Raw genomic sequence first — 26,078 nt, 5'->3', positions numbered from 1 at the left:
ATTTCAATGATACACTTAGCCTAGTGGGTAATGTAGTTTTTACTTCAATTCCCAACAACGGAAGTTTGTGCAACCAAAAAGGCGCGCCGTTTAGAAACAGTTGTGTTTGTGGGGCGAGTTACACTGGAACATGTTAGGGCAAGTACCAGTGGTAAAATGAAGGCAAAAAAAATGTAAATATACTTTAAAAACGTCGAAACCTCTTCAGTAGTTTGTAGTTCTTTGGGTAATACATTTTAGTCTTCTGAGCCCGTTGCGGTAAAGTCGCCAGAATGTTCGCTCTTAAACGTGTTTTGTCCGCTGTGCTTCAAAGCACCTCCCTCTGTGTGAGCCACTTCTCTGCTTGTCATTGCCTCAAAACATCCAGAAAACGCAGCCCGTACAGTTCAGTGGACAGTGAGCGCTACTCTTCTCTGGTGAAGTCCGTCATGTCCTCCAGGGTAAGTTCCCAAACCCCCGAGACCCTCCAAGCAGAAGACGACCACATCTATGGACCTGTTGTTAAGGCTCAGACTCCCACAAGACCAGAGGTGAGGGGACCTAAGACCCTGCATCCTTTCTTGAACTGTGAGGAGACTGTAGAAACAGAAGAGCCGGAGTCAGGACCTCCAGCCCGGATTTCGCTAAACCGAGGACAGGGTAGATCTTTCGTGCCGAGTGTGACCAGAATACTTCAGCAGACTCTTTCCCCAGAGCAGATCTTCTACCTGGAGAGATGGAAGAGGAGGATGATAGCAGAGCTGGGAGAGGAAGGCTTCAAAGAACACAGTCAGAGTAAGTGTCTATGCTATCCTCATATTGCACATTATGTTCTGGGTGATCCTCTCATGTAAATGTATGTAAAGTGTATGTAAAGTGACCCAGAGTTGTTGTACTCAAACAGATTTATTTAGACAAGGGAAGCTTCTCCATTCAGCTCTGGAGGACATTCTAACATCAGGTGCAGCATGGAAGAACAGAGATCCTTCAGAGACTCCAGAGTATCCACCTGAAGTACGAGGATACCTGGAGAGCATCTCTCACATACTGGAGGATGTCAGTGCAGTGAGAGCCATTGAAAGCACTGTACAACATGCTACGCTAAACTACCTGGGAATTGTGGACTGTGTTGCTCGCTACAGGTAAAAATCATCAGACCAAAGTTTTTTTCATTTCTAGACTTGACTTTTCTCCCTATACTCACAGCCCACTTTGTCTACAGGGGTGTACTTTGTGTTATTGACTGGAAGACGTCAGATAAACCCAAACCATTCCTAAGCAACACATACGACAACCCTGTTCAAGTGGCAGCCTATGCTGGGGCTTTGAACAATGACAGCAACTATAAATACCAGGTGATCTATTGAGACAAATGATGTGATGAGCTTCTTGTCCTGTCTCTCAGCCTGAAGTCGGACCAATTCTTAACAATTCCTTAACTTTATGACTACTGCATCTGCCTGAGTGAGTCACACACTCACTGATCTCTTCTCATTGCAGGTTGAAAATGGACTCATTGTTGTGGCCTACAAGGACGGCTCACCTGCCCATGCTCACCAACTCAGCTCAGAGCTGATGTCGGAGTACTGGAAGACTTGGTTGCTACGCCTTGAAGAATTCACAGAAAAAAGGTAAAGAAGTGACAACAGGTTTATTTACTCTTTCCAAAGTTATATCAGGTTATATTTTATTTAGAAATAAGTGAATGAACAGATTTTCATAGTGTTGTAGTATTTGCTGTTACAAACTAGCCAGACTGAAATGTTGACTATTGATTTAGTGATACAACAGGAACTTAAAATCAAACTGAGGATGGATTAATGAAGTAGCAGTCTCAGCATATCAAGTTCTTCTTATATTTAGATTTTTATAGATCAAATTGTTAATTGTATAAATACTTAGTAATGTCCCTTAACCCTTTGATGCACAACATGGGTCAAGAGATACCACTTTTCCATTGAATACAGGTCACTTTTGACCCATGTTGTGCATCAAAGGGTTAAAACTCCAAATATGATACCAAAAGATTTTATTTATTTTACATATAGAATCAGACTAGCCACAGTAATAAACAATAAGAATTGAACAGTGTATTTTTAAATGCCCATAATTCACATTAAGATTTTGTGTTCATTTCAGAGCCAGTCATGCTTCCAGCACACTGCCAGAAAAGAGATGAGATGTGCATGGAATGATCTGCAAGGACCTTCACCAAAAATATAACTTGCTCCTACAATAACAACCAATCAAGAACATTTCAACCAAATTTCTGACTTGCATTTCCGTTTCAGCTCTTCTATTTTTTATGTTACAAAGGCAGGTTAAATGAGCTCAGACTCGAACCATAACGTATTATTCTGGGATCTTTGGCACAAAATGTTACTTTCATCGAATATTTAAAATCAATTGAATTCAAACCAGGCTTTCCTGTATGAGGGATCTTCAGTAAAGCCCAGGTTTGTAAAGAGCCTGTAAGAGGTCGTGTTCTCCTCCTCTATGAAGCAGTACACTGGGAGGCCCAGAGCATGGTGTCTCTTGGCCATGCTGCTAATCAGGACTTTGGCATAGCCTTTCCCTCGGTGCTCCAGCAGAGTGTACAACATTCCCATGGCGCACGAGTTATAGGTCAGGATCCACGACACGGGCCGTCCGTCAGCATCCAGCACGCAGCAGGAGGGAAAGTTTGAAATCATCCTGTGGATCATCCCATCAGCTCCTTCGTGCTCGACAAACTTCCATGTCTGGGATACCAAACCAATGTGTGATTCATCCAGGGAGCTTAGCGAGATCCCTGAGCTGATGCAGAGCAGAGCAAATAGCTTTTAAGAGCAGAAGCTTTTTTTTATTCATAAACATGAAACCTAAAATAATGCACTGACTCATGATGTGATTAACATGGATAGGTCCTACCTGTCTATAGGGGGAAGCTTGGATATGTCTTCCAGTCTCATCCGATGACACACTGATATTTTCCTGCAGGGCACATTTTTCTCCGATACCATTTTTTTGAATATCTCCATGTGGGAATTGTTGATTCCTTAAACAGAAGCAATCAAAAGCTGTAATGTGTGAAACTTCATTTGTATTCATACAATGTATATTCGTTTTATTGAGAAAATGCCTTATAACATGAATAATGACTAAACTTGCTCTGTCTATCAGAGGTGCAACTACGCTTTTAAACCATGTGTGCAAATGTTTATGTATTTAAAGGACTAAAAAACATTTAAAGTTGCTCTGAGCTTTTGTTGATTCTCTTTCAAGCCATTTTCTCTTTACAGTGCTATAAAATGATGCTAAAGTGGAGATCTTTGTCCTCAACTTTTTGTGGTATAGCAATATGACAATGTGGTGTCATAGCTCACTATCACTAAATGATATGCCATAACAATGGAGGACTTTGAACACAATGAAACGCAAAACAGTTGAAATCAGAAGAGATAATATGAGATTTAGTAGAACAACAGTTGCTGGCATGTTGCTGAGTGATGTATGTATTATTGTTTTTTTTCAATTTGAAATCAGTAAATTAAAATACATTGAAATGACCCAAAATAGAGTCATGTGCCAGCAGTTTGCTGTTAAAATAAAAATACATAAATGAGTTGCCTTCCACAGTACTATTCAGAGATAATAAAAAGAATAAAAATAATTGTTTTTATTACCAAGACCAAAATACGTGGTCCAGTCAATAAGAGAAGACTTCCTTATGGTTTCCTCCAGAACAGCTTCATTGGTTGCAAAGACAAATATGATTCTGAAAGGATCATTTTCCTGCAAGAAAAATAAGAAGTGAAAGATACTGTATGCAGAAATACAGAAGCTCAGTGTGTGTTTTCGATGCACATATGTACCTGTTTACAAAATGGTTTGCAGAAAACGACACTGAAGTGTGGCCACTTGTCCACAAAAATCTGCGCTGGGTCTGATTTGACTCTGTTTCTGAGGACCACAAACCCGTACATCTAAAATGAAACACGACATTTAAATCCATAGAACAGTCTTTGAATATTAAAAAGCGACAGCAACACAATCAGCATATAGACTAGGAGCTCACAGTTTTAATACGTGGAAACGCTAAGTGTACAAACCTGCTGGGATCGAGGTAAGTATTTTTCCAGTTCGATTTCAGCCACTTTCAGCTGATCCTCCGTCAGCTCCATGGTCATTTGGTTAGTTATGGTACATTTCTAGGCAAGTATACGAAGGAAATTGGAGTGAAGTTCAGCGCATACACAGAGGACTGCTAACTGGGCGGTCTTTGCGTTGTTCTTCAACCTGAAGTTGCGATCGGCACTTTCCACACAGTTGTGCGCATGGAGTCAACACGATTGTGAGTGGAAAGGAACAACAACGTGTGTTTTATATGCTACAACTTCGAAAGCAGCTCACACACTTGTTGCAAATGGGTTTTCAGACTTATGACATTTAAAAAAAATCTTTGGAATAAACGGGACAAATTAAAGGAAAATCCGGATAAATGAATGGAGAAACAAAGCAAATGCAGTTTCTTCCACACAGAGGCTCTGCATGGTACAGTTAAACTGGTAACTTCCAGTCATGCTCTGTACATGTATAAAAATGTTGAGCAGGCCTAGCTGACTGATTTTGTCTCACAATGACTAAAGGGAAAGACCTAACTGACTCTGAAGGAGGGTTCAGTGTTGGGGCACGAATGGCAGGAGCTTCAGTCACAAAGGGTGTGTTCTACTACTCACATTACTCATACATACTTTTCCGGCATACTAAATATTATGCCAGAAAATGATTTTGTTTGTCCCAATATATGCTATGTCAAATGACGTAGACCGACAATACCAGGGTGTCCTACTACAGCCAGATTCTGCAGTATTAAAGCTAGAACACCTTTCTAGCCATGCAGTTATGTGGCGTACATCATCATGACCTATGCGAATATAAACAAGTCTGAGCTCCCAAGAGAACTCAGTGACAGATCATTTTGCACTACAGACTGCAATGATCACAGTTTAAGGTATGTACCACTTGCATGCATACTGCATTAAACAGTATGTACATTGTAAGGAAGGCTGTAGCACATAAAGTAAAAAGTTGCACTATTTAGAAAATAGCAAGAAGCTGCTCAATGGGCTAGCTGTGTTTCCTACAGCTGTTCAGCTTTGTTCTGTGAAGTAAATGTTACAGTTAGCAATCATGTAGCATACCAAAATTCAATGGTACAAAGTAGATTTACTCAAGTACTGCAGTGCAACTTTGAGGCATTTGGTAGTTTACTTGAGTATTTCTAATTTATGCACTTTATAATTCCTCTCCTCTACATTTCAGAGGGAAGTATTGTATTTTCTGTTCCACTATATATATTTCACTGCTTTAGTTACTTTACTCCTGAAAACAGTCAACATAGTTTAATTTAAATATATTTTGACATGAAATGTCATGAAAAATCATAGACTAGAGGAAAAAAACTCCACAAACTGGAAACAGATTTGTACATCAGAACAGTGTCGTTTTTTTCTCTCTCTTTTCTGTTATATTAATTATCTCAAGATCCCTCAGACTTATTTTCTGCATATAAATCTGTATATCAAGTAGGGCTGCAACTAACAATTATTCTCATTGTCGATTAAACTGTCATGTATTTCCTGAATTACTTCATAAGCTGTTTTGTCGATAAGATGTAAGAAAACAGTGAAAATGTTTATCAGTGTTTCCAAAAGTCTAAGATGTAAAATACCTTGTTTTGTTGACAACTTAATGATATTTAGTTTACTGTCACACAGGAGTGAAGCAGCCAGAAAATATGGACATTTAAAAAGCAGGAGGATTTAGACTTTTTCTTAAATTATTCAAAACAAAGCAGTTGTCAAAATAGTTGGCGATTAGCTTAATAGTAGATGATTATTTAATCTAAAGTTGTTAAGCATAACAGATTCACTCTTAATAATCCACTGTGTCTGATGCAGTGGTACTTCTATTCAAAGAATGGGAATACTTCCTCCATTACAAGAAAAATTCCAACCTGACAAAGCTGTAAATAGTGTGTTTCCAGTTGTCCGGTGGGACCTGAACTCACCATGGGGTCAGGTCGACAAATAATGACTTTAAAATCAGGCCACGAATCAGCGACCACCTGCTGTGTAGTTGGTTTGTTCCTGTTGATACCATGGATGAAACCGTAGACCTGAATAAAAACATTTAGAGCTGACATTAGACATTTACTGACAAACAGAATAACTAGAGTGACCATATTTTCATTACCGAAAACCAGGACACTCTGCCCGGCAATGAGATACTCAAATGATACTTGAAGTTTACTCAAAGATGCCGTATAATTTCAATACATTTAAAGTATGACTCCTCTGTATGGACAGAAAATTGTTATATTACTAAATATTATCTATAACCAAAGACACAAATTCAGACACACTTCTCAGAGGTTACTCAACATGTTTTCATTCAAATAATGTCTCTTCTGTATTAGAATAAATCAATCAATCAATCAATCAATAAATAAAGCCTCTGCTATATTAGCAATCCAACTTTAACTAAAATTACGTCACGTACAGCACCGCAGCTGCAGAGTGCGTCCTAGCGCCGGTCAATTTAGCGACCTAATGAAAAAACAATGAAAACCAGGATATTTTCATCACTTTATAAAAAACAACCAGGACGGCCAAGACAGGACGTGAAAACAGGACAGGTCCTGGTAAAACAGGACGCTTGGTCACCCTACAATAACGTGTTCCGCTGCTCTGTCTACCTTGTAGCTCTTCGGTAAGTGTTGGAGCAGAACTTGTTCAGCGACCTGCAGCTCGTCTTTGCCTAGAACCTTCATGTTTGACTGCTGGCCCGCCCACATTTACCGGTTTCTGCTGTTTACCGACGCTGTTGCTAACAACATTAGCGTCCAAAAGCGAAGATAAACTGTACAGGCACGTGTTAAAGTCATCTTTGTTACTTGTTGTACTCTTCGCCATATCTGTACAATATCACATATAAAGCAGTGACCTACGTTACTGTAGCTGAAGTTGCTGTAAGTTAACATCAGACCGGAACCTCTGATGGTAAACATGTTGTAACGTGTTTTAAAGTTGTTCTGTAAATCTCAGGTTACATTTCCTGATTTAGTGTCAACAGTGATGCTAAATCAGGTTTGTCAACATCATAAACTAGGGTCAAGGGACTTTTGAAGTCCATGGGATATATCTTGCATACAGTTTTATTAAAAGCAAAAAAAGTTTTTTAATGTTCATTATGATCATGTCTTTACAAATTCCATAATTATTTATTATGGAAATAATCCCCTATTAATACAAATGACTGAATATCACTAAAATGTCAACTAAATAACTGTCCGAATTTAATAACAACCACCTTCTAATTGGCTAAACAATCATAAAATGAACTTATTCAAAGATTGTTTTGATTGTGTCCTTTTTATTAAGTTGAGGTAATCATGACATATTTCTTTTTTGGCAATATATCTAATTTTACATGGAAAATAACAAATTGTATCTGTGTCAGAGAAATCACTTTCAACTAAGTTACCCATTAAAAAACACCTCTCAAGGAAGTGTGTTAATTCCAGATCACATGACCTGCACCACATGATGTCATTTCTTCCTGAAGGAAAGACTGGCAAGACTCCAAGGCTTTCTTAGTTATTTAATATAAAGTAGTGTGTGAGTCAAGTATGGACAGTGTTACTACAATATCTTTATAAGTAACTTTCAATTTAAATTTTACTCAATTGGATATCTAATACTTAGAAGAATCTTTGTCTATAAATGCCATGTGGTGTTTGGTTATATGCAGCCATGTTGATTTTAACCCTGAAAACAGCAAAAATGTCAATTATGATACCTGTCAACTATGTTACAAAAAGTCCCGCAATTATATATTGACCCATTAGTTAACTGTTAGCTGTAGCTAAGTGTTCTGCAGGTAACAGCTGATAATGGATTGATCACTGCTGTCTCGACATGCTGTTCAATAATGATCACATTTAAATTACTGTACATTAATGTTCCTCCACAGAACTCTGTTACTGATGAATGTTAATCTCTTAGTTCAGTGAATGAAGAACAGTTCAGTTCTGAGTTTAATATCTCTGGTCTTTGCTTCAGACTGTTTTTAGCAGCTTCTGTTCATTTCACCGAGAAAAACATCTGTTGAAATGATTGTCCTTCAGAAACAGTAACGTTACTGAGGTCTACCCACTATCACACTAAAACACAGAGGAGATCGGTACTTTCTGCTGCTATTTCATGTAAAACAGAACAGTAGTGTTTTCTCCACAACAGTGTAATGCTAATGATACATTAGAATAAAAAAAGAATAAACTTTATTGTCCATTTATGGCAGTAAAATGTTCTTTGGCCTCAACCAGGAAAACAAGCATTTCCAGAAGATTTAAAAATAGGACAAAAAGCATAATAGTCTATTGTGTTACATTCATATCCTGCTGTGTTCACTCTGATATTTGAACCTTGAAGATCTTTTCCTCACTGTTTGTGTCTTTTCCTTCCAGCCTTGGTCTGGATCATTGGGAACATCTAGTCTGATGGACTGAGAGCTACAGTGAACATGAACATCCAGCTGTGGTTGTCTGAGATGAAGAGTCTTTTCTCCTTCATCACTGTGAGGAAGAGCAGCACTGATGTCCTCCTCATCCTTCCGGTAATAACAATAATGCTACAGATTCAGCTCCTCTCTTCAGAATACAACTTGTCTTGTGACTGTTCAGTATTTACACTTCACTGTCAGCAACACATTATTTATTTTATCCATTTATTACGTGTTTCTCATCTTTACAGTATCCTCTATTACTCTACAAAGTAATAGAGGATGCTGTTTGTTTGTGTTTGATTTTTATAATTATTCAGCGCTAACAGAAAGCAAAGAGTAAATCAATACAGCTCAATTTCATTTGGATCTCTCCTTTAGACACTGTAGGGTATACATGTTCCAAAAAATTGCTGTATTATTTATTTACAGTTTTTCTCAATTGATAAGACACTATTCCTGAAAAATAGCACACATTTCCCAACACACTGCACACTATTTTTTTTATTTGAACAAAATTCACAAAGCACTGCACACTTGTGTCAAAAGCGCACTTTATTGTCAAAATCTGAACTTTGTTTTCAAAATTAAGACACACGAAGCAAAACTAGGACACTGCACTGCTAAATACAAAACATTTTTCTCTCACTGTTTTCACATGAAGTATAAAAAAAATGATAGTCTTCAAAAATGACAACTTAAACACAAATGCATCCTATAAATGAATCAGAGGGGGCCATTGCAGTGCCTGACTGTACATTTCAAAATAAAAATAATGTTAGACAAAAAATACAGCACTGTATTGTACACAGTACAGTATGCAGATATTTACATCATGTCTGCATCAATTCTTCCAGCCTGGTCAGGCCACAGGACCTCATCAACGTCACAAGCTATGTTTACTCTGGAAAGAAGGACCTAGTGTGTTTGATCCAGCCCTGACATGCATCAACAGAAACATCATCACATGCCAAGACCATTTATTGATAGAGATTTGCCCGAAGTATGGCTGCCGCTCATATAACTTCCACCTCCATGTAGAGAAGAATTCTTCTATAGGATTCAGAAAGGGAGAATATGGTGGCAGAAAAACCACTATAACTTGAGGGTTCATATTGAACTATTCCCAAATCAATAGTCCTCCATGAAAACTAACATTGTCCCAGATGTATTCATGTGTATCATCAGAATTCAACTGAAAAACTCTCTGGAACAAACGCACACAAAACATAGAAAAAGTCAGTCACGTACACTTTCTGTAATTTTACCAGCACTTGTGAAGCAGAATTATGCATTAGATTTTTTACAGTATTCTCACAACATTTCTGACTGCTTGTATTGTTCCACTATAGACATGTCACTGAAGTGACAAACAACATTTACATACATGTAAAGTAAACCACAGTAAACCTGAAACCATTTACTTTATGCACCATCCTTACCATCTGCTGACCTTAACAACAGATTGCATTCTGAACAGCTAATTCTGTTTCCCAGCAGGTTTTATAGTGTGCACTTCATTGGTAAAAGTGTTTTCAGTTTTGACCTGTTGTGTCTTAATTGTGACAGCAGTGTTGGAACAGTGTCCCAGTTCTGCTTCCTAGTGTTCACTTCTGGAAAAATGTGTGTTATGAGTGAAAAAGTGTGTTCAAATGAGCAAAAAACGTGTTCAGTCTTTTGCAAAAAGAGTGCAAGAGTTTTGGAACAGTGTGCAAACCATGAATAGTGTCCAAAATTTGGACAGCAGTGTCCTGTTTTTGAGAAATGTGTGCAGTGATTGGAATTTAGTGTCTTATCAATTGAGAAAAACTGTAAATCAACATCTCTTACACTAAACTTGAACTGTTTTGGTCCGAGTTTAATTTAGTGCTTTGAGAAGCATATAAACTCCATCTTGAAATGTACTGTTGACCAAGAGTGATTACAATTCCATTACTGAAAACATCTTAAAAATGAAACAGTACATATCTTTATAATCACCTTTGATTTGCATTACTTTACATTTCAATCATATTTTTTTACATTAAGAAAGTTTGTTTATATTTATCTGCCATATGTTTAACAGATGTTAAGTCAAAAGCTGAACTCAAACCATGCTGCCCTGTAAGAGGCATCCTCCACAAAGCCCAGGTTTTTAAAGAGTTTGTAAGATACCATGTTGTCCTCCTCTATGAAGGAGTACACTGGGTAGCCCTCAGCGTGGAGCTTCTTGGCCATGGTGCTGACCAACACTTTGGCGTAGCCTTTTCCTCGGTGCTCTGGCAGAGTGTACAACATGCCCATGGCGCAGTAGTCATACAGCAGAATCCAGGACACCGGCTCACCCTGGCCGTCCATGATGCAGCATGATGGGAAGTTGCTGATGAGATTTTTAATATTCCTGTAACTCTGCTCATTCCCTCCGAACTTCCATGTTTTATTCACAAAGTCCACATGGGAAAGATTAAGAGATGAAATCCTTGATTCAAGCTCACTGTAATGAAAAATGTATAAGCTTTTGTGTGAGTGAAGAAACAATTCAAATTTACTTTCTCTGATGCAGATGTAAGTGACATATGTACGGATTTCTTTTAAAGGTCCCATATTGTGCCCCTGTTCAGCAAATGAATCAGTCTCACCATGACTGTATATCTCTTGGTTTTAGCCCCCGTTCTCAACTGGCTGTTTCAGTGTCTGTAGCTCTGAAAACAGATGTGCTTCTGCTGTCTATGCCTCCATCATTTCACATAAAAATATCTGAAACTGAGTAGTTTAGTGATACAGAGTCTTGGAAATGGCTACGAAGTGACTACTGGTTAACATGCAGTTTGAATGTTTCAGTCACTAATTCAGACTCTCTACGATCTCTGACAAAAGAAACAGAAACATATTTACAGTGATATATGCTGCTTATTCCTTATTGGAAATTCGTCAGTCTTAAAATGCAGCGTATGTGGGTACAGGGAGCAGGAGAGAAGCAAATAAATGTAAACAACGGCTAAGTTTAGGTTCCACTGAAGAACAGCAGATGAAATGAAAATATAGCAACCCACCCAATCCTTGTTTATTGGTTTCCAGTCTGACTTAGAGTTTCCAGTCTCCCTAAATGTCTCTTAGCATTATAATTTCCACAAACCTCGGACCTGTGGGCATACCATCAAAGCTAATGGTAACGTAGCCCACACAACACGCTAACATTAAAGATTTTCGGGTTGTGGTATTGCAAGTTAGACAATGTGTAAAACTCTATTAGGGACCTATTGTTGTTGTGTCATTGCCGTCAAGAACAAAAGTCGCCCACTGAGTCTTCAGTTCCGCCGATGCTAGGAGTGCATAAAGACTCCTGTGTTCACTCTTACAGTGAACAGCTGAACATTTGGTTAGCTTTGCTTGTGGCGGAGACATTTTAAAGTCACCCTAAGCAGCTCCAGAAAGTAAATAAAACTGGTGGACTGTGAAGCAGCTGTTCTTTCTGAATGGCTAATCTCAGAAGCGGTGGCAGTTAGGAGGCAGTATTATGTAGTTTGAGATAGATGACTGTTGGCTCCTCTGTTGAAATGCAGCAGCTAAGTAAAATTCTTACTGGTTTGTCAAGCTGGGCAACTAACTAGTTGTGGGGGGCTTGAAGAATGGCAGAAATAAACATCTTTACATGTTAGCAGCTCTTACTTTACACCTCCAAATTTATAATAACAACAAAACTCAATAAAAATGGACTTTTCATCATATGGAACCTTTAAAGTACATTTTAATTATCTGACTATACCTGTCAACTGCTGGTGGGAGCAGATAGTTGACGTCTGGCAAATGCATAAGATGCACCAAAGTAAAGATTCTGTTGTTGACTTTTCTGTCAGAGGACATGTCCTTGAGTAAAGGTGCATGAGAAAAGTCAAATCCTGAGAGACAAAAAATGTTTCATATATTCAGTTGTGATGGATTATCCCCATAGTGGTGTTAGTATTTCTTTCGTATACTCAGAATAAATTATCAAAACAACACTGTTAGAAGCAAAATGTACCTGAAAAAGTGAAGGTACTATTCAATTTTATTACAATTTTTATATTACAGTATAAATATATTATTACTGATCCATGAATGACTTATACTATCATTTTATCAGTTAGCTGGTGGGGGGAACAATGATAATGTAGCATATTTTGCTCATTATATTCTGTTTTCGGTTAAATTTTTATGCATAAACCATTATGAACAACTATCAAGTAAATGAGGGAAAAATGAAATGGTCATTTTTTTTGTTTTGGTTTTTGCAGTGCTCTAAACTTACCTCCAATTAGGAAATAAGTGCTCCAGTCAATTGCATTTTCTTCTGTCAGCATTTTCCTTAAAATCTGTTCATCCATGCTGTAGTATGATACCTTTTTCCTGAAGTCCAGGGCACGCTTGTTCTGTGAAGTAAATGTTACTTTTAGCAATCATGTAGCATACCAAAATTCAATGGTAGAAAGTAGATTTACTCAAGTACTGCAGTGCAACTTTGAGGTGTTTGGTTGTTTAATTTTAAGCTTAGATTACTGGAAAAAACTCCACAAACTGGAAGCACATTTGTACATCAGAACAGTGTTGTTTTTTCCTCTCTCTTTTCTGTTATATTAATCATCTGAAGATCCCTCAGACTTATTCTCTGTACATAAATCTGTATATGAAGTAGGGCTGCAATTAACAATTATTCTCATTGTCAATTAAACTATCTGCTTCTTCAATTACTTGATTAGCTGTTTTGTCGATGAAATGTCAGAAAATAGTGAAAATGTTTATCAGTGTTTCCAAAAGTCTAAGATGGAAAGTATTTTGTTTTGCTGACAACCCAAATCAGTTGTCAAAAAGTTGACGATTAACTTAGTAGCTGATGATTATTTAATATAAAGTCTACTGTATCTCATGCACTGGTGCTTTTACTCAAAGAATTGGAAAATTTCCTGCATTACAAGAAAATTCCAACCTGAAAAAGCTGTAAATAGTGTGTTTTCAGTTGTCCGGTGGGACCTGAACTCACCATGGGATCAGGTCGACAAACAATGACTTTAAAATCAGGCCACGAATCAACGACCACCTGCTGTGTAGTTGGTTTGTTCCTGTTGATAGCATGTATGAAACCGTAGACCTGAATACAAACATTTAGAGCTGACATTAGACATTTACTGACAAACAGAATAACGTGTTCCGCTGCTCTGTCTACCTTGTAGCTCTTCGGTAAGTGTTGGAGCAGAACTTGTTCAGCGACCTGCAGCTCGTCTTTGTCCAGAACCTTCATGTTTGACTGCTGGACTTTCCTCAACAGTCTGGTTTATTGTGTGTCTGTCTCACTGAAAAGGGGTCAGTCTTTATCAATTATTGACAGCCGATCAATGTAGCAGATTTCTCATACGCGTCTCATTACTGCAGGTGATTCCGGTCTGAAGTGTCAAAATAAAAGCTTCAGCTTTATCCACTCCGAATTGTTCTTGAGTCTTTTACTGGATAAAATTAGTTTGGATTAACTATAATATACACTCTAGATAGATAGATAGATAGATAGATAGATAGATAGAGTGTATATATATATATATATATATATATATATATATATATATATATATATATATATATATATATATATATATATATATATATATATAATATATATATATATATATATATCCTTTATCCTTTATCCTTTACCCTATATTCTTTATCCTCATCTCTCACCCTTGTATATATTGTAAATATTATTACTATTGTTCTATTATTATTTTATTCTTATCACTACGTCTACTGTTACATGGGGGGGAGAAATAAAGAACTTTATCTTATCTTATCTTATATATATATATATATATATATATATATATATATATATATATATATATATATATATATATATATAAATAAATAAAATTTCAGGATGGGCAGACAATTATAGCAAATGAAGACTTATTGTGCAGCAACGACAAGCTTCTTTTCATTTTTTTTTTGGCGGTCCTTTCTAGATGTGTGACGTTAAACTCATTTATGTGTAGAATGGATCAACACAAGCATATAGGCCTACAAATTTCATAACTGTTAAAGCTCCATGGGGCAGGATAAGACAAGATATGATGTGACTGGATTGTGGCGTTTATGTTTAAGGGCCTTACAGGTTGCTATGTTGCATGTTACGATAGAGGACAGAGCCCTCAGACTCCCAGAAAGAACCAGAGGTTGTCCCAGCAGTCTGCTGGAGTCACAGCTCTAATGCTCTGATTGAAACTGGTGCCACTGTGGACTTCACCTTCCACATCTGTTCCAGTTGTTCCCTCAGCCCTGGCACTTTGTCTGTTCAGGCTTATTCCTGCTTTTACCGTCAGCAGGGATTTACCACAATTGCCTGTTTCTGCTCCATGTTGACCACCACTCTCTGCTTGGTTCGCCAGAAGCTGTGTGTCAGAATGAAACTTAAAATTCCACAGGATCTCAGCTCTGGTGAGGCTTTGGATTCCTCGGGACAGATGTTCCTGCACACTAACCCAGCCACCTTTCACCACACACTGTGTCACCGTGCATGTTATATACCGTTCTACATGCTGGAGTGTCTCAGGTGCGTCTTGGCACAGCCTGCACCTTGAGCTTGTCTGCGATGGTGGACCTCTGCCTCTTTAGGTTTGGCCCTTAGTGCCTGTCATTGTGTCAGGCCAGTTTCTTCTACCCACTGGGAGGATTTCTCTTTGTCAGCAGTCTCCTCTATCTGCCAATGATACATGCCATGGAGGTGTTTGGTCTTTTACTGCCTAAGGCACTTTCTTCACACACTCAGATACACACATAGTTTGTGTAAATAAATGTGTTGGACATCGACATTAAAGTGACAAAAAAATGGAAAAAGTTTTTTTTTTTTTTTTTTAAGATTTTGTTTTTCCAGCTTGAATTACAGCTTCTTCCACAGCATTTATGTCCTTTGTAGCCAATTTTAGAGGCAGACGTGAAGAAACTATGCTCAACAAAAAGGCCTGGTCGGCATATGGATAATACTTGGGTGTATTTAGCACATGGACACATTCATTAAAGCACACAACTTTAACTTGACTTTTATTTTAAAACTGTGTTTTTTATTAGGTTAATCAACAAGTCGATATAAAGTAACTTATTTGCTTGGTTTAGGCATTAAGCATTACAAAGGTGCTCCTCTGAAGGTCAGTCGACCTCTACATTGCATCCCTACACCGCATCTTTTAAGTTTCAAACATGTTTACTCAGTTTAGCATACAGTGAAGTAGCACAAGCAGTAAAATCACAAAAATGTCAACATGTTTGTGGTTCACCTATAGGAAAATGCATCTCACTCTGATTGAAGGTTATTCTGCAAACAAAGCCAAATCTCAAAGATTTCCCACGTCGTTCTTTTTCTAGCATTCCTCTTTCGTCACCCTGATGTCATTAATCCACGGGCGGCTCCACACTGTAAACTTGCACTGGTAAGACTGTAAGAAAAAGAGAAAAAGACACTGAATACTAAAACCTTGGAGATTATACCGATACTTATAAAGACAAACATTATACATATGGGGGTTTTAAGAGGGTAAGATTAATGTCATCTGTTCAAACATAGTTATCTGAAGATCATACATCATTCAAGCAAGTACTTTATAATTTACAGACCAGTGAGATTATTTGTTGAGCTTAATCATCTGGTTAAAATGTCTGTCATATGTTTATTTATCATGTAGTTATAATTATATCTTTACTAAACAGGAGTCATGGAGAAGATAGTCATTCACTCTGATACATCTACTTGCAGCTTCTTCTCATGGTAACAGCAAAAACAAAGCTCATTATTTCAAAAAGGGGAAGTATAAAAACAGTTTCACATTCTGGGAGTTTGTGGTCTACAGTTTAAGTGTGCTGTTGTAGTAAGTGGGGATTTTTCTTTGGTCTCCAAAAGCTGAGGTCTACAGTTGCTTAATAAGGTCCTTACACGGGTCTTTTCTGGGTCCGTCTGGATGGCACACACTTCATTTGCGCTGTCCTTTCTGCAGGTGCTCTTGGCCAGTTTCACTGTTATGACGTACTTCATACCAGCAACCAACTGCAAGGAGAAGAATGTAAGGCATGGCAATGCACACTTTGCTAAACCTTAATACTAAAGCCCTGCTGTCAAGTTGCCATGAAAGATTAATGCTTGTCAATCAGTGAATTGTGGTCCTACAGAGAACTCAGACACAAAAGTACAGTAAACGAGTCAGCAACTAATCTGAAGCAAAGAAGTACTTCTTCAGAGGTTCCTTTTTTGTTTCTATATAGATATGCATAGTTAAACTCATTCTTTTCTTGGGCAGATGGACACAAACATAGTGCTACAAATAACAGATTGAACGGGCAGGATCGGACAGGATGGGATTGGATTGGATTATGCTGTTTTGTTTTTTGGGCCTGAAATGTTTTGTCACTGGATACAGCCGTTAGAATCAATACACAAGGTACATAGATAAATAGTAGCCCAGGAGTCCTATAACCATGTAATATAGATTTTAGATATAAGTGAAAATGAAATCTTTAATGGGTGAAGGCGTAACAGGCCTTCTTGGAACGGTACACAACAGCCCATTATTCCCACAGGATTTAGTATTTTTCGTTTTAAATGGTGGTCACCCACAAGACAGTCATTAGCAAGAGTAAACGTTACTAACCTGCCTCTGAGCCTTGACCACTTCTTCCACTTGGCTGAGGTACAAGTCGTTGGTGCCCCTGTTGTGTTGGACAACAGCGAAGTTCAGGGCATTCTGCAGCCCTTCGTCGTTGACATCTACATCACTGAAGCCCCCCACCATACCGCCCAGTCCGACGGCGAAAACGGACGCAAGAACCGTGAAAACAACAATCTTCCACATCATGTTTCTCCAAAATCGCATCTACGCAGCTAAAAACAAAGAACAGTCGTCGCCTCCTCCCTGTTATATAAAGAGCGACGTCAGGGATTCGCTCCGAGTGACAGATGACGCAGCCAACCAGCCACAACCTCTGCAACGCAAATCCCGCCCCCCGTTTTTTTTCTCTCTTTAGCTTCAACTGCTCGTCGAGATCCGACTGTGTGCGCAACAGTGAATCCTGCTCCATTTTCTTTCTTTTTTTTTTTTTTAAGAATCTATTTGTGGAAGTTACAAACCATTATCTCAAGGGATACTTGCAAAGAAGCAAACAAGGTATGTTGATGGTGTTTGGATTTTGGCGCACACAGCTTTTCAGTTGCTGTGGGGAAAATGAAACATTTCTGACCTCTGTCCTAATCCAGGTCTAAGTTAAAACACCTGTGTGAGCTCACCTTTGGAACGGCACCATGCAGAGACTGCAAGTTCTTAAGTAAGAGGACTTTTTTAACCACTAGTTGTCCAGTTTCATCAAAACATATTAGAAATATAACCTAATATTTCTCTACGCTTTGCAGGGAAACTTTCTTTGGCTTGGATGTGGTCAAGCAACGGATTCTAATTGGGTCTGCTGTGGCAGCAGGTGGACTACTGGCATACATGATGTCCAGAAGCAGAAAAGTGAAAACTATTCCACTTGGTGAGGGATGGTGGGGAGCAGGAGAGAAGCCGCTGTCAGAGGACCAGAAAATCTACCCCTTTACAGTCCAAACCTCAGACAAAGAAATTGAGGTGAACCAAACCTCTGATCTGTTAATAAGTAACAGCATTAATACACCTTTATGTGATGCAATCAGTAGTGTTCTTTATTCAACAGGACCTCTATGAGCGCATTGACAGAACCCGCTACACAGATCCTTTAGAAGACAGCCGCTTCCATTATGGCTTCAATTCCACTCATCTCAAGAAAGTGGTTTCCTATTGGAGGCATGAGTTTGACTGGAAAAAGCAGGTGGCAGTGCTTAACCAGTATCCACACTTCAAAACCAGAATCGAAGGTACATAAAGATTCAAAGTTAGCAAACAGGGCTTCATGATAATGTAGAAATATGGCCAAAAATCTCTCCATGTTTTGTTCTTTTCACACCAATGCCTTTGATGTGATATAGGACTGGACGTTCACTTCATCCACGTGCGGCCACCACACCGCGAGAACCAGAAGGTTCTGCCTCTCATGATGGTTCATGGCTGGCCTGGCTCCTTCTATGAGTTCTACAAGATTCTGCCCCTTCTCACACAGAACCATGATGGTATTGCTTTTGAGGTCATATGCCCATCCATCCCTGGCTATGGTTTCTCAGAAGCCTCTCATAAACAAGGTAGATGCTTCTGAATACATGTATTTATCTCACCTTGACGAGCATTTATTAACAACTGTGCTTCTTGAACCTTCCAGGTTTTAACAGTTTCGCTGCTGCCCGAATCTTCCTGACTCTGATGGAGCGTTTGGGGTTCTCTCAGTTTTATCTGCAGGGAGGAGACTGGGGCTCACTCATCACTACCAACATGTCACAGATGAAGCCTCAGTAAGTGCAAAACAAGCACTAACAGAAAATATGCCACAAGTTATCACAGCAGTGGAATTTTCACCACCAACTTGTTTGTTAAAGTGAACATTGTGTTCTTACTGGAACTGTGACACAGTGCCTGCACTGTGTGCAGACTCCCAAAAACCAATGACAAAACAAATTCCTCACTAGGGAAGCTGATGAAGGATACAAAACTAAGAAACCATGAATCCACATTTAACAAGCATTAAAATGTCATAAGACCTGCAATCCTACAAAGTTTGTTTTGTCATGTTTCACTGCTTATCTCTTCCAGCTGTGTGAAAGGTCTTCACCTAAACATGTGCATGTCAACAAGAGGTTTTAAAGTGCTCTTGTCCCTCATGATCGGCCCTTATCTGCCCTTCCTGGTGGGCTTTAGTCGAGAAGATGTTCGCCGGTTGTTCCCTTTCTTTGAGAAGAATGTGTACAGTATCCTGAGGGAATCTGGCTACATGCACATTCAGGCCACTAAACCAGACACTGCAGGTGGGAGCATAACATAAGTAAACAAGCTCACTGATTCTCATGATCTTATTGATGGTGTTAACAGGTCAGAAAGAATCAGATTCAAGAAAATCAAACCATCTGTTGGTGCTCGCAGCTTGTATTACAATTTAAATTGTGTTTACAGGCTGTGGAGTGAATGACTCTCCTGTAGGCTTAGCAGCTTACATTCTGGAGAAGTTCTCCTCCTGGACTGACATGAAGAACAGAGATCTGGTGGATGGTGGGCTGGAGAGGTACGAGAATTAGTTTCATCATAGAAATTTTATGGAGATACGTTCAGCAGGGTTTGTGTGAGTGTTTCTGGCTCTAACGAACTAAAAATGATGGCATTTAAACAGAAAATTCAGCCTGGATGACCTCTTGACAAATGTCATGATCTACTGGACCACAGGCTCCGTAATATCCTCCATGCGCTTCTACAAAGAGAACCTCCAGAGTAATCCTGACAACAGAGTGGATGCAAAGTATGTGGTCAAGTGCTCATGCTGTACATACTGACCACAAATCTGAAAGTCTTCTCATACTATCTTATCCTTTGTTCTAGGACCGGGATATTTGTCCCCACTGGCTTGGCTGCGTTCCCTGATGAGCTGATGCATACCCCTAAATCATGGGCACAAATTAGGTATCGAGACATCCGCTCCTACACTTTCATGCCTCGAGGTGGCCACTTTCCTGCCTTTGAAGAGCCCCAGCTTCTAGCCAACGACATTGTCCAATTTGTCAAAAAAGTGGAGAAGTTCTAACCCCCCTGATGTTCTCTCAGACTACTGCAATTACGGTATTTTTTATTTTTATTGATTATTTCAAATAGGACACATACAATTTCTTGTTACTCTGATTTTTTGCAGTCCACACTGTAATGCACCTTACCGAGTAATTTGCTACATTATTGAAATCACTTGCAGATTTTAATGAATGTAAACATTTGCACACATGATACTGGCAGCCAAATGTGTCCACGGAATGGATTAAAGAAAGCAATACATTTCATTAAACCTTGAAACTGTGTTCTGTAAAAATATATTGCACTAGTATTTTGCGTGTTGCTCTGTGTTTAAATCTTCTTGAAAATTCGGAATAAACATTCTTTATAAATATAAACAATGCACAGTGTTCTCACTCAAATTCAATCACCTAACAAGCAAGCCTCTTAAGAACACATTCTGTCGGTATTTCAAAAACTAGAAAAAAACAGAAAAAAAAACAGTAAACTCACTATGGTTTGATCTGACACACTGTAACAAAAAAGAAAAACTGAATCCATAATTCGTTACAATATGTACAGCTCAAGTCAAAATATAGGTTCAAAATTCATTTAAACCACAAGTAAAATTTATTTTCTTACACAGGCTCCAGAAAAAGAGCTCCAATCTCAGACAAAGCACCTTCCAACTCTGGGTCAGTTGCTGAAGCCCTTAATATTCATTGGTGCCTGAAACCATACATAATCCTCCCAGTCTGACCCTTCTGCCCTTGGTTCCTTGCAGATGCTGGGATCAGTAGACAGAGCAATGATTTGTTTTTTTACACGAGTTGGGATTTTAAATTGTAGTTTAGGGCGGAACCACCCCACACCGCAATCCCTGTGAGCCATCACCAAGACTGTGGTGGGCATTAATCGCACAGGTCTGGTGTCGGACAAAAGGTCAGCCACAAAAAGAGTGCGGAAGAGCTGCCTCAAGCACGACGACACTCGCAGACACTGATCTCCACCAGCTAACACCAGATCCTCCATGTTGATCTCATACAGCTCTTTAGGGAGCATGAGGGAGCCGCCCATCAACAGTAACACACGTGGCACCTTGCTGAGAGAAAAAAGCACCTCCAGATGCTGCAGCACCTCCTCCAGCTCCTGAAGTGTCTGCTGACATTTGCGCCAGTCCATGTCTACAGACTGCACTGGTCTCCGACTCACCGCGTCTTGATCCTGAAAAGCAAAACATTCAACCAACACTTTTAGGCTACATCCACACTAATGTGTTTTCATTTAAAATGCGTAACTTCTGCTGCATTTACATCCAGTGCCAACACTATTCTGGCATTTTAGGCACCATAAAAATTGAGACTTTCAGAAATGTGGCGGACCACAGTTTTAGTTGTTTCTGCAACTGTACAAACATCTATGTTTGCTTTCTGATTAGTTCTGAGCTGTCAGTTCGTGCCACTCTCTGATTCATCATGCTCCTATCACATGACCATCTTCTGGAAGAAAACCAGGCAAGGCTGCCGTAAACAACTATTTTTCTGTCCATTTTGTCAGCTGTTTTACCCTTTAGTCTGTCAATAGAAATGACTACTTTTCCTCTAAAAATCAAAATGTGCATTTCATTTAAATTTCTTTTCTGAAACTATGTCACTGTGTAATGGTGCTTAGTGAAAAATGTAAACAAATGTATACATATTAAAGTGCAAAACTGTAAACTGGCAACTCCAGCATGATAGAAATAAATAAAAAGAGGGTTCATTATTTAAGTCAGTAGTGTAACAGCAAAACACCTATATTTTACTAACCCTTTAATGAAGTTAAAAGAAAATTAGGTCTGTATTTTAAACAAATTGCAGCATAGACGAGGTGGATATTGTTATCCACCTCATCATATATTATTTAAAATACAGCATGTGTGAGCACAAACAGCAGTAGAAATGCTTCTATGTAAAGTGCCTGTGTATTGTGGTAGGGCTGCTGTAGCATGCCACCAAAAATGTACAATGTACAAACTACCTTTTGTTCTGTGATAATTTAAAGTTGTGTTATTTCAAAGCCTTAGGTGTTATATGGATACTTTAAAATGAACAAAGTGTTGCCCCTATTGTTTGAAACTGTACCACTGACTGCTGCTGACCAATGATTGGAGCCAGAAACAACTGACGTCATGATGCAATAACTATATAGTAATACTGCATTAAAACATTTGATACGACGAACTGAAGTTGAGGTAATGATGCCATGGATAATGCCAACTAATCAGGGCAGATTGAAAACAGAGACATTAGTGTTGACTAGCAGTGGCTAGTTCAATACAGTTAACAAAACACTGGCACTCTTGTGGTCCATATGCAATCAGCTGTCATAGAATTAAGAAAATCTGCAACTTTATTTTAAGCCATTGCTGTTCTTTTCTGTAATATTTAAGCAACCAACCCTATGCATGCTGTTTACATTAACACCTGCATTCCCAATGTGTGTGAAGAGTCACGGAAAATGCAGCTTTAGGAAAGTTAGTACAGACAGAATATTTTCTGAATGCTGAAGTTCAATAACTTTCACCTGTACTGAAGTTTGTTGTTTCTTCTGAGAGTATACTAGCTGGTCGTACGTCATGGGTAGCTGCTGTCTCTGATAGAGAATGCACTTGAGGATCTCACTGACGAAACGACAGCAGCCTTCCTGAGTTACAGTGCCAGGAAACACCACATTCACACAGCCTTCCTCCTGTGCTCTCCTCACCACCTCAGCATCTCTGTCCTCTGAGGTAGTGTGTTGATTACTGCCAGACACAATGGAACCTTCAACATTTCCCTGACCAGGAATGTCCTCCTCTTGTGTTTTGTCTGTAAAGAACCACAATATCATTAGGGTGAGTAATGGACTGGTCTTGCTCAATTCTAGCTAGCTCAATGTTAATGCATTCTTGCAAGACTTATATTTTGACAAAGCCACTGGGAAATTTTCCAGCTGACTGGGTGTGGTGGGAAAATGAGTCAGATTATCATGCATCAAAGTAAGTCAATACAGGGTTCTAATTATTGACACAACAATGATGTGTTGAAGCGTAAGCTGCATTTTAATACAGGGGTCATTTAATCTCAAATCATCGTGGGACTTCTCCTCAACCATCTCTGATTTGTTTCAAAAAACTTTATCATGAACTATAGATATTTGAAATAATATCTGTGAAATTTTAGACTGATACATCACAAATTTTTAAGTGATTTGTATTTTTTTTCGAAATTTTCTGTCAACCCGCTCTCAGGACATTTTTTCACACATTAAAATCCAAGGCTATATTTGAATCACAATATCTCAGTAATTATTTTGGAGAAAAGACATTTTAATTGCAATTTCTCATCATGACATCTGTTAATTCAGAATCTGCAATACTGGAGAAGTAGATAAAAAATATCTCTGATTATCGGTGAGCTGAAATATTAAAAACTTAAATCATCATGAAAAGTGCTCAGAGATCTTTGAACACAAAATAAAACATACAATCTTAATGCTTACAATGTCACAATAATACAAAACAAAACCTTTAGAATATTCTTTTGATATTCAAGACTCGGTCACAAAAAAACAGGTATAACAAATTGTAGCACAAAGACAAAAACTGACTTCTGGACTTCTCAAGTATTTCATATATCAAGCTAAAATGCCTTAAATATCCAAATTAAGAAATGTTTTATTCTATAAAAAATTCAGGCAAATCAGAGATGGTCGAAATGAAATTGTTCTAAAAATGTGATGATCTAAGATGGAATGACCCACAATGGATCAAGGTAAGCTTTACTGTAACCATTTTATTTATTAATGTAGGACGTAGGGCTTTGTTTAAAAACTAAAGTAATATGAAAATACAAGTTACTTAACCGCTCGGAAACAAGGGCACTCAGTTCACAGTAAGAAAGCTGCAAAGTACCACATTCAGAAAACTGGAATCAGTCAGTGCTGGGAACTTTTGCCTCAGTTTGGTGACTGAACCAGTGAAAATACACTTTTTGCCCCCTGATGGACAAACATACGAACCCACAGCGGTTGTGTTACCCACCTTGAGTGATGTTTGTAGGCGGTACAGCAGCGTTTTCCTTGTCTTCGTTACTGTTCACGCGTTTTACATTTAAACCATGTTTCGTCTTTAAACGTGTGTTAACGGTCTGCGGGGAAAGTCGACATGAACCGGAGTCGTCGGAAACATTTTGTAACGTTTCTACTGAACCCGTCATGTTCGGCTCCTCCTGACTGCTAATTTCTCTTTCTGACGAAAACGACAGACGTCTCTTTATCGCCGTGTCCCCGCTGCGAACTATGGACGTATTTACCGAGTCCTCAGGGTCAGAAATTGGTTTAAATACACCCGAGTCTTCTGCCATATTTTTGAACGTCTGCGCCGGGTCTTTGCCGCACTGCATCATGGGAAACGTGTGTGACAAAAATGCCGCGTTCACGTTACATGGAAAAAGATGCGAAAAAAACAACGATCCACTTGAAACTCCTGTCTCATCTTGTATTATGTGCTCATAATAATCATCTTTATTCTTACTGGCTGTTATTTTTTAATTAAACGTTTGAAATAAACACCTTGATTGTATCTTTTTGATTTTATTTGTTTAAACACCTATCAATCCAAAACAGATACATGTGATATTGTTTTGAATGTGCGCAAAGTTTTCAACATGAGCAGAAATATAGCCAAACATGAGCGACTAAAGTAAATGAGTTTAGGAATTAATTGAATTCATTTATTATTGACATGAATTGGTGCCATGTGCACAGGTTACTGGTCCCTTAAAAATACAGAAGAATAAATTATACTTGTGTGTTGACACAGTAGGGATGATATTATTCATCCACCCATCTATCCATTAGGAACAAAAGAAATTGTAGGCACATATATAACAAACTTGGATAACAATAAAAGGTAGTAAAAAAACAAACAAACCAAAAAACATTAATTTGAGCATTTCAGATTTAAAGGCAATAAATCAATTGAAACAAAAAATGCTGATAATAAAAAGAAATTAAAATAAAGAAAAGAACTAGGCAAAGTTTAGATAGTTTATTTCAGGTTACAGGTGTACACCACATCAAACTAGATTTTCCAAGCTCAGTAAAAACAGCAGACACCTGCAATGTAATCCAACCAATTGAGCATCTAAGGTCTAGGTGCCCATATTAAAAGACAGTAATAAATAAAACCCAGTGTATGTCACACCTCACAGAGAGTGAGGGCCACCCAACCTTAGCATACAGCTCACCATGCTGAGTATTTTAATTATCACAAATAATAAATCTTAACAAACACTGATAAGCAGTGTTGCCACTGATGCATGCATGTGTAAAATGTCAACATAATAAAGTGCTGATAGATAAGTTGCTTCAGTAAGTGTTTATCTACAATGCAGTGGTAAACACAGTTTATTCCTGTAGAATATATACATTTTTATTGTAGTTTAGTCACCGGTTTGGATGCATGATATTTAAAAGTCAGATCCTCATTCATCTAAATTTCAAGATATTTGTACTTTGTGACTCTACCAATATTTGTGCCGCTCATTGTAAAGATAACCAGGTTATCATAAGCAGAATTTTTTGCTCCAGTGAAAATCCTAAATTTCATTAATGTTGTTTCCTGACACAGTGATGCAAACTCAAACAAGTTACAGTATTAGATACTTTCTACATGGCTACAGGCATAGCTGGCATCATTACAATATGAATAAAAGAAGAATCATTAAAGCCAGATTCCAGCTACCCCCACATTCACCTCCTTACAAGAGCAAAAATTCAGATAATGTTCTTCAATCATAAAACAGCTTTGACAGTCAAATGTACTGGATCCACACTACAGTACAAAACTGTACCAGCATAAAGGTGTACATTACAGCCTGATACAGAGAA

General features: G+C 38.4%; 6 protein-coding genes across 7 annotated transcripts; 2 read left to right on the top strand and 4 right to left on the bottom strand.

Annotated features, from left to right (window-relative positions):
• Positions 1-95: 95 nt before the first annotated feature.
• Positions 96-3,214, top strand: mgme1 (mitochondrial genome maintenance exonuclease 1). The gene is made up of 5 exons (XM_023294665.3): positions 96-774; positions 884-1,121; positions 1,202-1,334; positions 1,480-1,610; positions 2,119-3,214. The coding sequence occupies exons 1-5, from the start codon at positions 273-275 to the stop codon at positions 2,156-2,158; spliced, it is 1,044 nt and encodes a 347-aa protein (XP_023150433.1). The 5' UTR covers positions 96-272; the 3' UTR covers positions 2,159-3,214.
• On the bottom strand, positions 1,616-7,021 carry si:dkey-76k16.6 (uncharacterized protein LOC566817 homolog). Of its 2 annotated transcripts, none has more exons than XM_023294663.3 (7): positions 6,971-7,021; positions 6,032-6,139; positions 4,071-4,169; positions 3,834-3,944; positions 3,645-3,753; positions 2,890-3,016; positions 1,616-2,775 (listed from the first exon to the last, which is right to left on the bottom strand). In XM_023294663.3, the coding sequence occupies exons 1-7, from the start codon at positions 7,001-7,003 to the stop codon at positions 2,382-2,384; spliced, it is 981 nt and encodes a 326-aa protein (XP_023150431.3). In that variant the 5' UTR covers positions 7,004-7,021; the 3' UTR covers positions 1,616-2,381. The 2 variants fall into 2 exon arrangements, with proteins under 2 accessions (XP_023150431.3, XP_054874581.1); XM_055018606.1 differs by lacking the exon at positions 6,971-7,021 and adding an exon at positions 6,719-6,841.
• A 2,039-nt stretch (positions 7,022-9,060) lies between these two features.
• si:dkey-76k16.5 (uncharacterized protein LOC566887 homolog) lies at positions 9,061-13,905 on the bottom strand. The gene is made up of 5 exons (XM_023294659.3): positions 13,703-13,905; positions 13,520-13,627; positions 12,791-12,911; positions 12,269-12,401; positions 9,061-10,996 (listed from the first exon to the last, which is right to left on the bottom strand). Exons 1-5 carry the CDS (start codon positions 13,775-13,777, stop codon positions 10,597-10,599), a joined length of 837 nt encoding a protein of 278 aa, XP_023150427.1. The 5' UTR covers positions 13,778-13,905; the 3' UTR covers positions 9,061-10,596.
• A 1,660-nt stretch (positions 13,906-15,565) lies between these two features.
• On the bottom strand, positions 15,566-17,434 carry cst3 (cystatin C (amyloid angiopathy and cerebral hemorrhage)). Its single transcript, XM_023294647.3, has 3 exons — positions 17,166-17,434; positions 16,454-16,564; positions 15,566-15,959 (listed from the first exon to the last, which is right to left on the bottom strand). Exons 1-3 carry the CDS (start codon positions 17,385-17,387, stop codon positions 15,885-15,887), a joined length of 408 nt encoding a protein of 135 aa, XP_023150415.1. The 5' UTR covers positions 17,388-17,434; the 3' UTR covers positions 15,566-15,884.
• A 109-nt stretch (positions 17,435-17,543) lies between these two features.
• On the top strand, positions 17,544-20,566 carry ephx5 (epoxide hydrolase 5). The gene is made up of 10 exons (XM_023294645.3): positions 17,544-17,678; positions 17,768-17,835; positions 17,921-18,134; positions 18,220-18,400; positions 18,512-18,721; positions 18,799-18,928; positions 19,227-19,438; positions 19,584-19,692; positions 19,798-19,923; positions 20,004-20,566. Exons 2-10 carry the CDS (start codon positions 17,813-17,815, stop codon positions 20,203-20,205), a joined length of 1,407 nt encoding a protein of 468 aa, XP_023150413.1. The 5' UTR covers positions 17,544-17,678; positions 17,768-17,812; the 3' UTR covers positions 20,206-20,566.
• Positions 20,231-24,578, bottom strand: mad2l1bp (MAD2L1 binding protein). Its single transcript, XM_023294646.3, has 3 exons — positions 24,229-24,578; positions 22,731-23,014; positions 20,231-21,389 (listed from the first exon to the last, which is right to left on the bottom strand). Exons 1-3 carry the CDS (start codon positions 24,548-24,550, stop codon positions 20,862-20,864), a joined length of 1,134 nt encoding a protein of 377 aa, XP_023150414.2. The 5' UTR covers positions 24,551-24,578; the 3' UTR covers positions 20,231-20,861.
• Between the last annotated feature and the right edge of the window lie 1,500 nt (positions 24,579-26,078).

The sequence above is a fragment of the Amphiprion ocellaris genome, chromosome 16 (assembly GCF_022539595.1).
Source record: "Amphiprion ocellaris isolate individual 3 ecotype Okinawa chromosome 16, ASM2253959v1, whole genome shotgun sequence".
Lineage (NCBI taxonomy): Eukaryota > Metazoa > Chordata > Actinopteri > Pomacentridae > Amphiprion > Amphiprion ocellaris.
Note: the sequence above shows the minus strand (reverse complement) of the source record. Positions and strands in the feature narration are given on the sequence as shown.

Coding starts and splice junctions, on each gene's coding strand:
- mgme1 (XM_023294665.3), top strand. CDS start 273: ATGTTCGCTCTTAAACGTGTTTTGTCCGCTGTGCTTCAAAGCACCTCC. Junction 1,122..1,201: donor GACTGTGTTGCTCGCTACAG/GTAAAAATCATC, acceptor CTTTGTCTACAG/GGGTGTACTTTGTGTTATTG. Junction 1,335..1,479: donor ACAGCAACTATAAATACCAG/GTGATCTATTGA, acceptor TTCTCATTGCAG/GTTGAAAATGGACTCATTGT.
- si:dkey-76k16.6 (XM_055018606.1), bottom strand. CDS start 6,817: ATGTGGGCGGGCCAGCAGTCAAACATGAAGGTTCTAGGCAAAGACGAG. Junction 6,140..6,718: donor ACTTACCGAAGAGCTACAAG/GTAGACAGAGCA, acceptor GTTTTTATTCAG/GTCTACGGTTTCATCCATGG. Junction 3,754..3,833: donor GCAAACCATTTTGTAAACAG/GTACATATGTGC, acceptor TTTTTCTTGCAG/GAAAATGATCCTTTCAGAAT.
- si:dkey-76k16.5 (XM_023294659.3), bottom strand. CDS start 13,777: ATGAAGGTTCTGGACAAAGACGAGCTGCAGGTCGCTGAACAAGTTCTG. Junction 13,628..13,702: donor ACTTACCGAAGAGCTACAAG/GTAGACAGAGCA, acceptor GTTTGTATTCAG/GTCTACGGTTTCATACATGC. Junction 12,912..13,519: donor TTTGTCGACCTGATCCCATG/GTGAGTTCAGGT, acceptor TTTACTTCACAG/AACAAGCGTGCCCTGGACTT.
- cst3 (XM_023294647.3), bottom strand. CDS start 17,387: ATGCGATTTTGGAGAAACATGATGTGGAAGATTGTTGTTTTCACGGTT. Junction 16,565..17,165: donor TGGTCAAGGCTCAGAGGCAG/GTTAGTAACGTT, acceptor TTCTCCTTGCAG/TTGGTTGCTGGTATGAAGTA. Junction 15,960..16,453: donor CGGACCCAGAAAAGACCCGT/GTAAGGACCTTA, acceptor TTTTTCTTACAG/TCTTACCAGTGCAAGTTTAC.
- ephx5 (XM_023294645.3), top strand. CDS start 17,813: ATGCAGAGACTGCAAGTTCTTAA. Junction 17,836..17,920: donor CAGAGACTGCAAGTTCTTAA/GTAAGAGGACTT, acceptor TACGCTTTGCAG/GGAAACTTTCTTTGGCTTGG. Junction 19,693..19,797: donor GTGGATGGTGGGCTGGAGAG/GTACGAGAATTA, acceptor GCATTTAAACAG/AAAATTCAGCCTGGATGACC.
- mad2l1bp (XM_023294646.3), bottom strand. CDS start 24,550: ATGGCAGAAGACTCGGGTGTATTTAAACCAATTTCTGACCCTGAGGAC. Junction 23,015..24,228: donor GCCTACAAACATCACTCAAG/GTGGGTAACACA, acceptor GGTTCTTTACAG/ACAAAACACAAGAGGAGGAC. Junction 21,390..22,730: donor AACAACAAACTTCAGTACAG/GTGAAAGTTATT, acceptor TTTGCTTTTCAG/GATCAAGACGCGGTGAGTCG.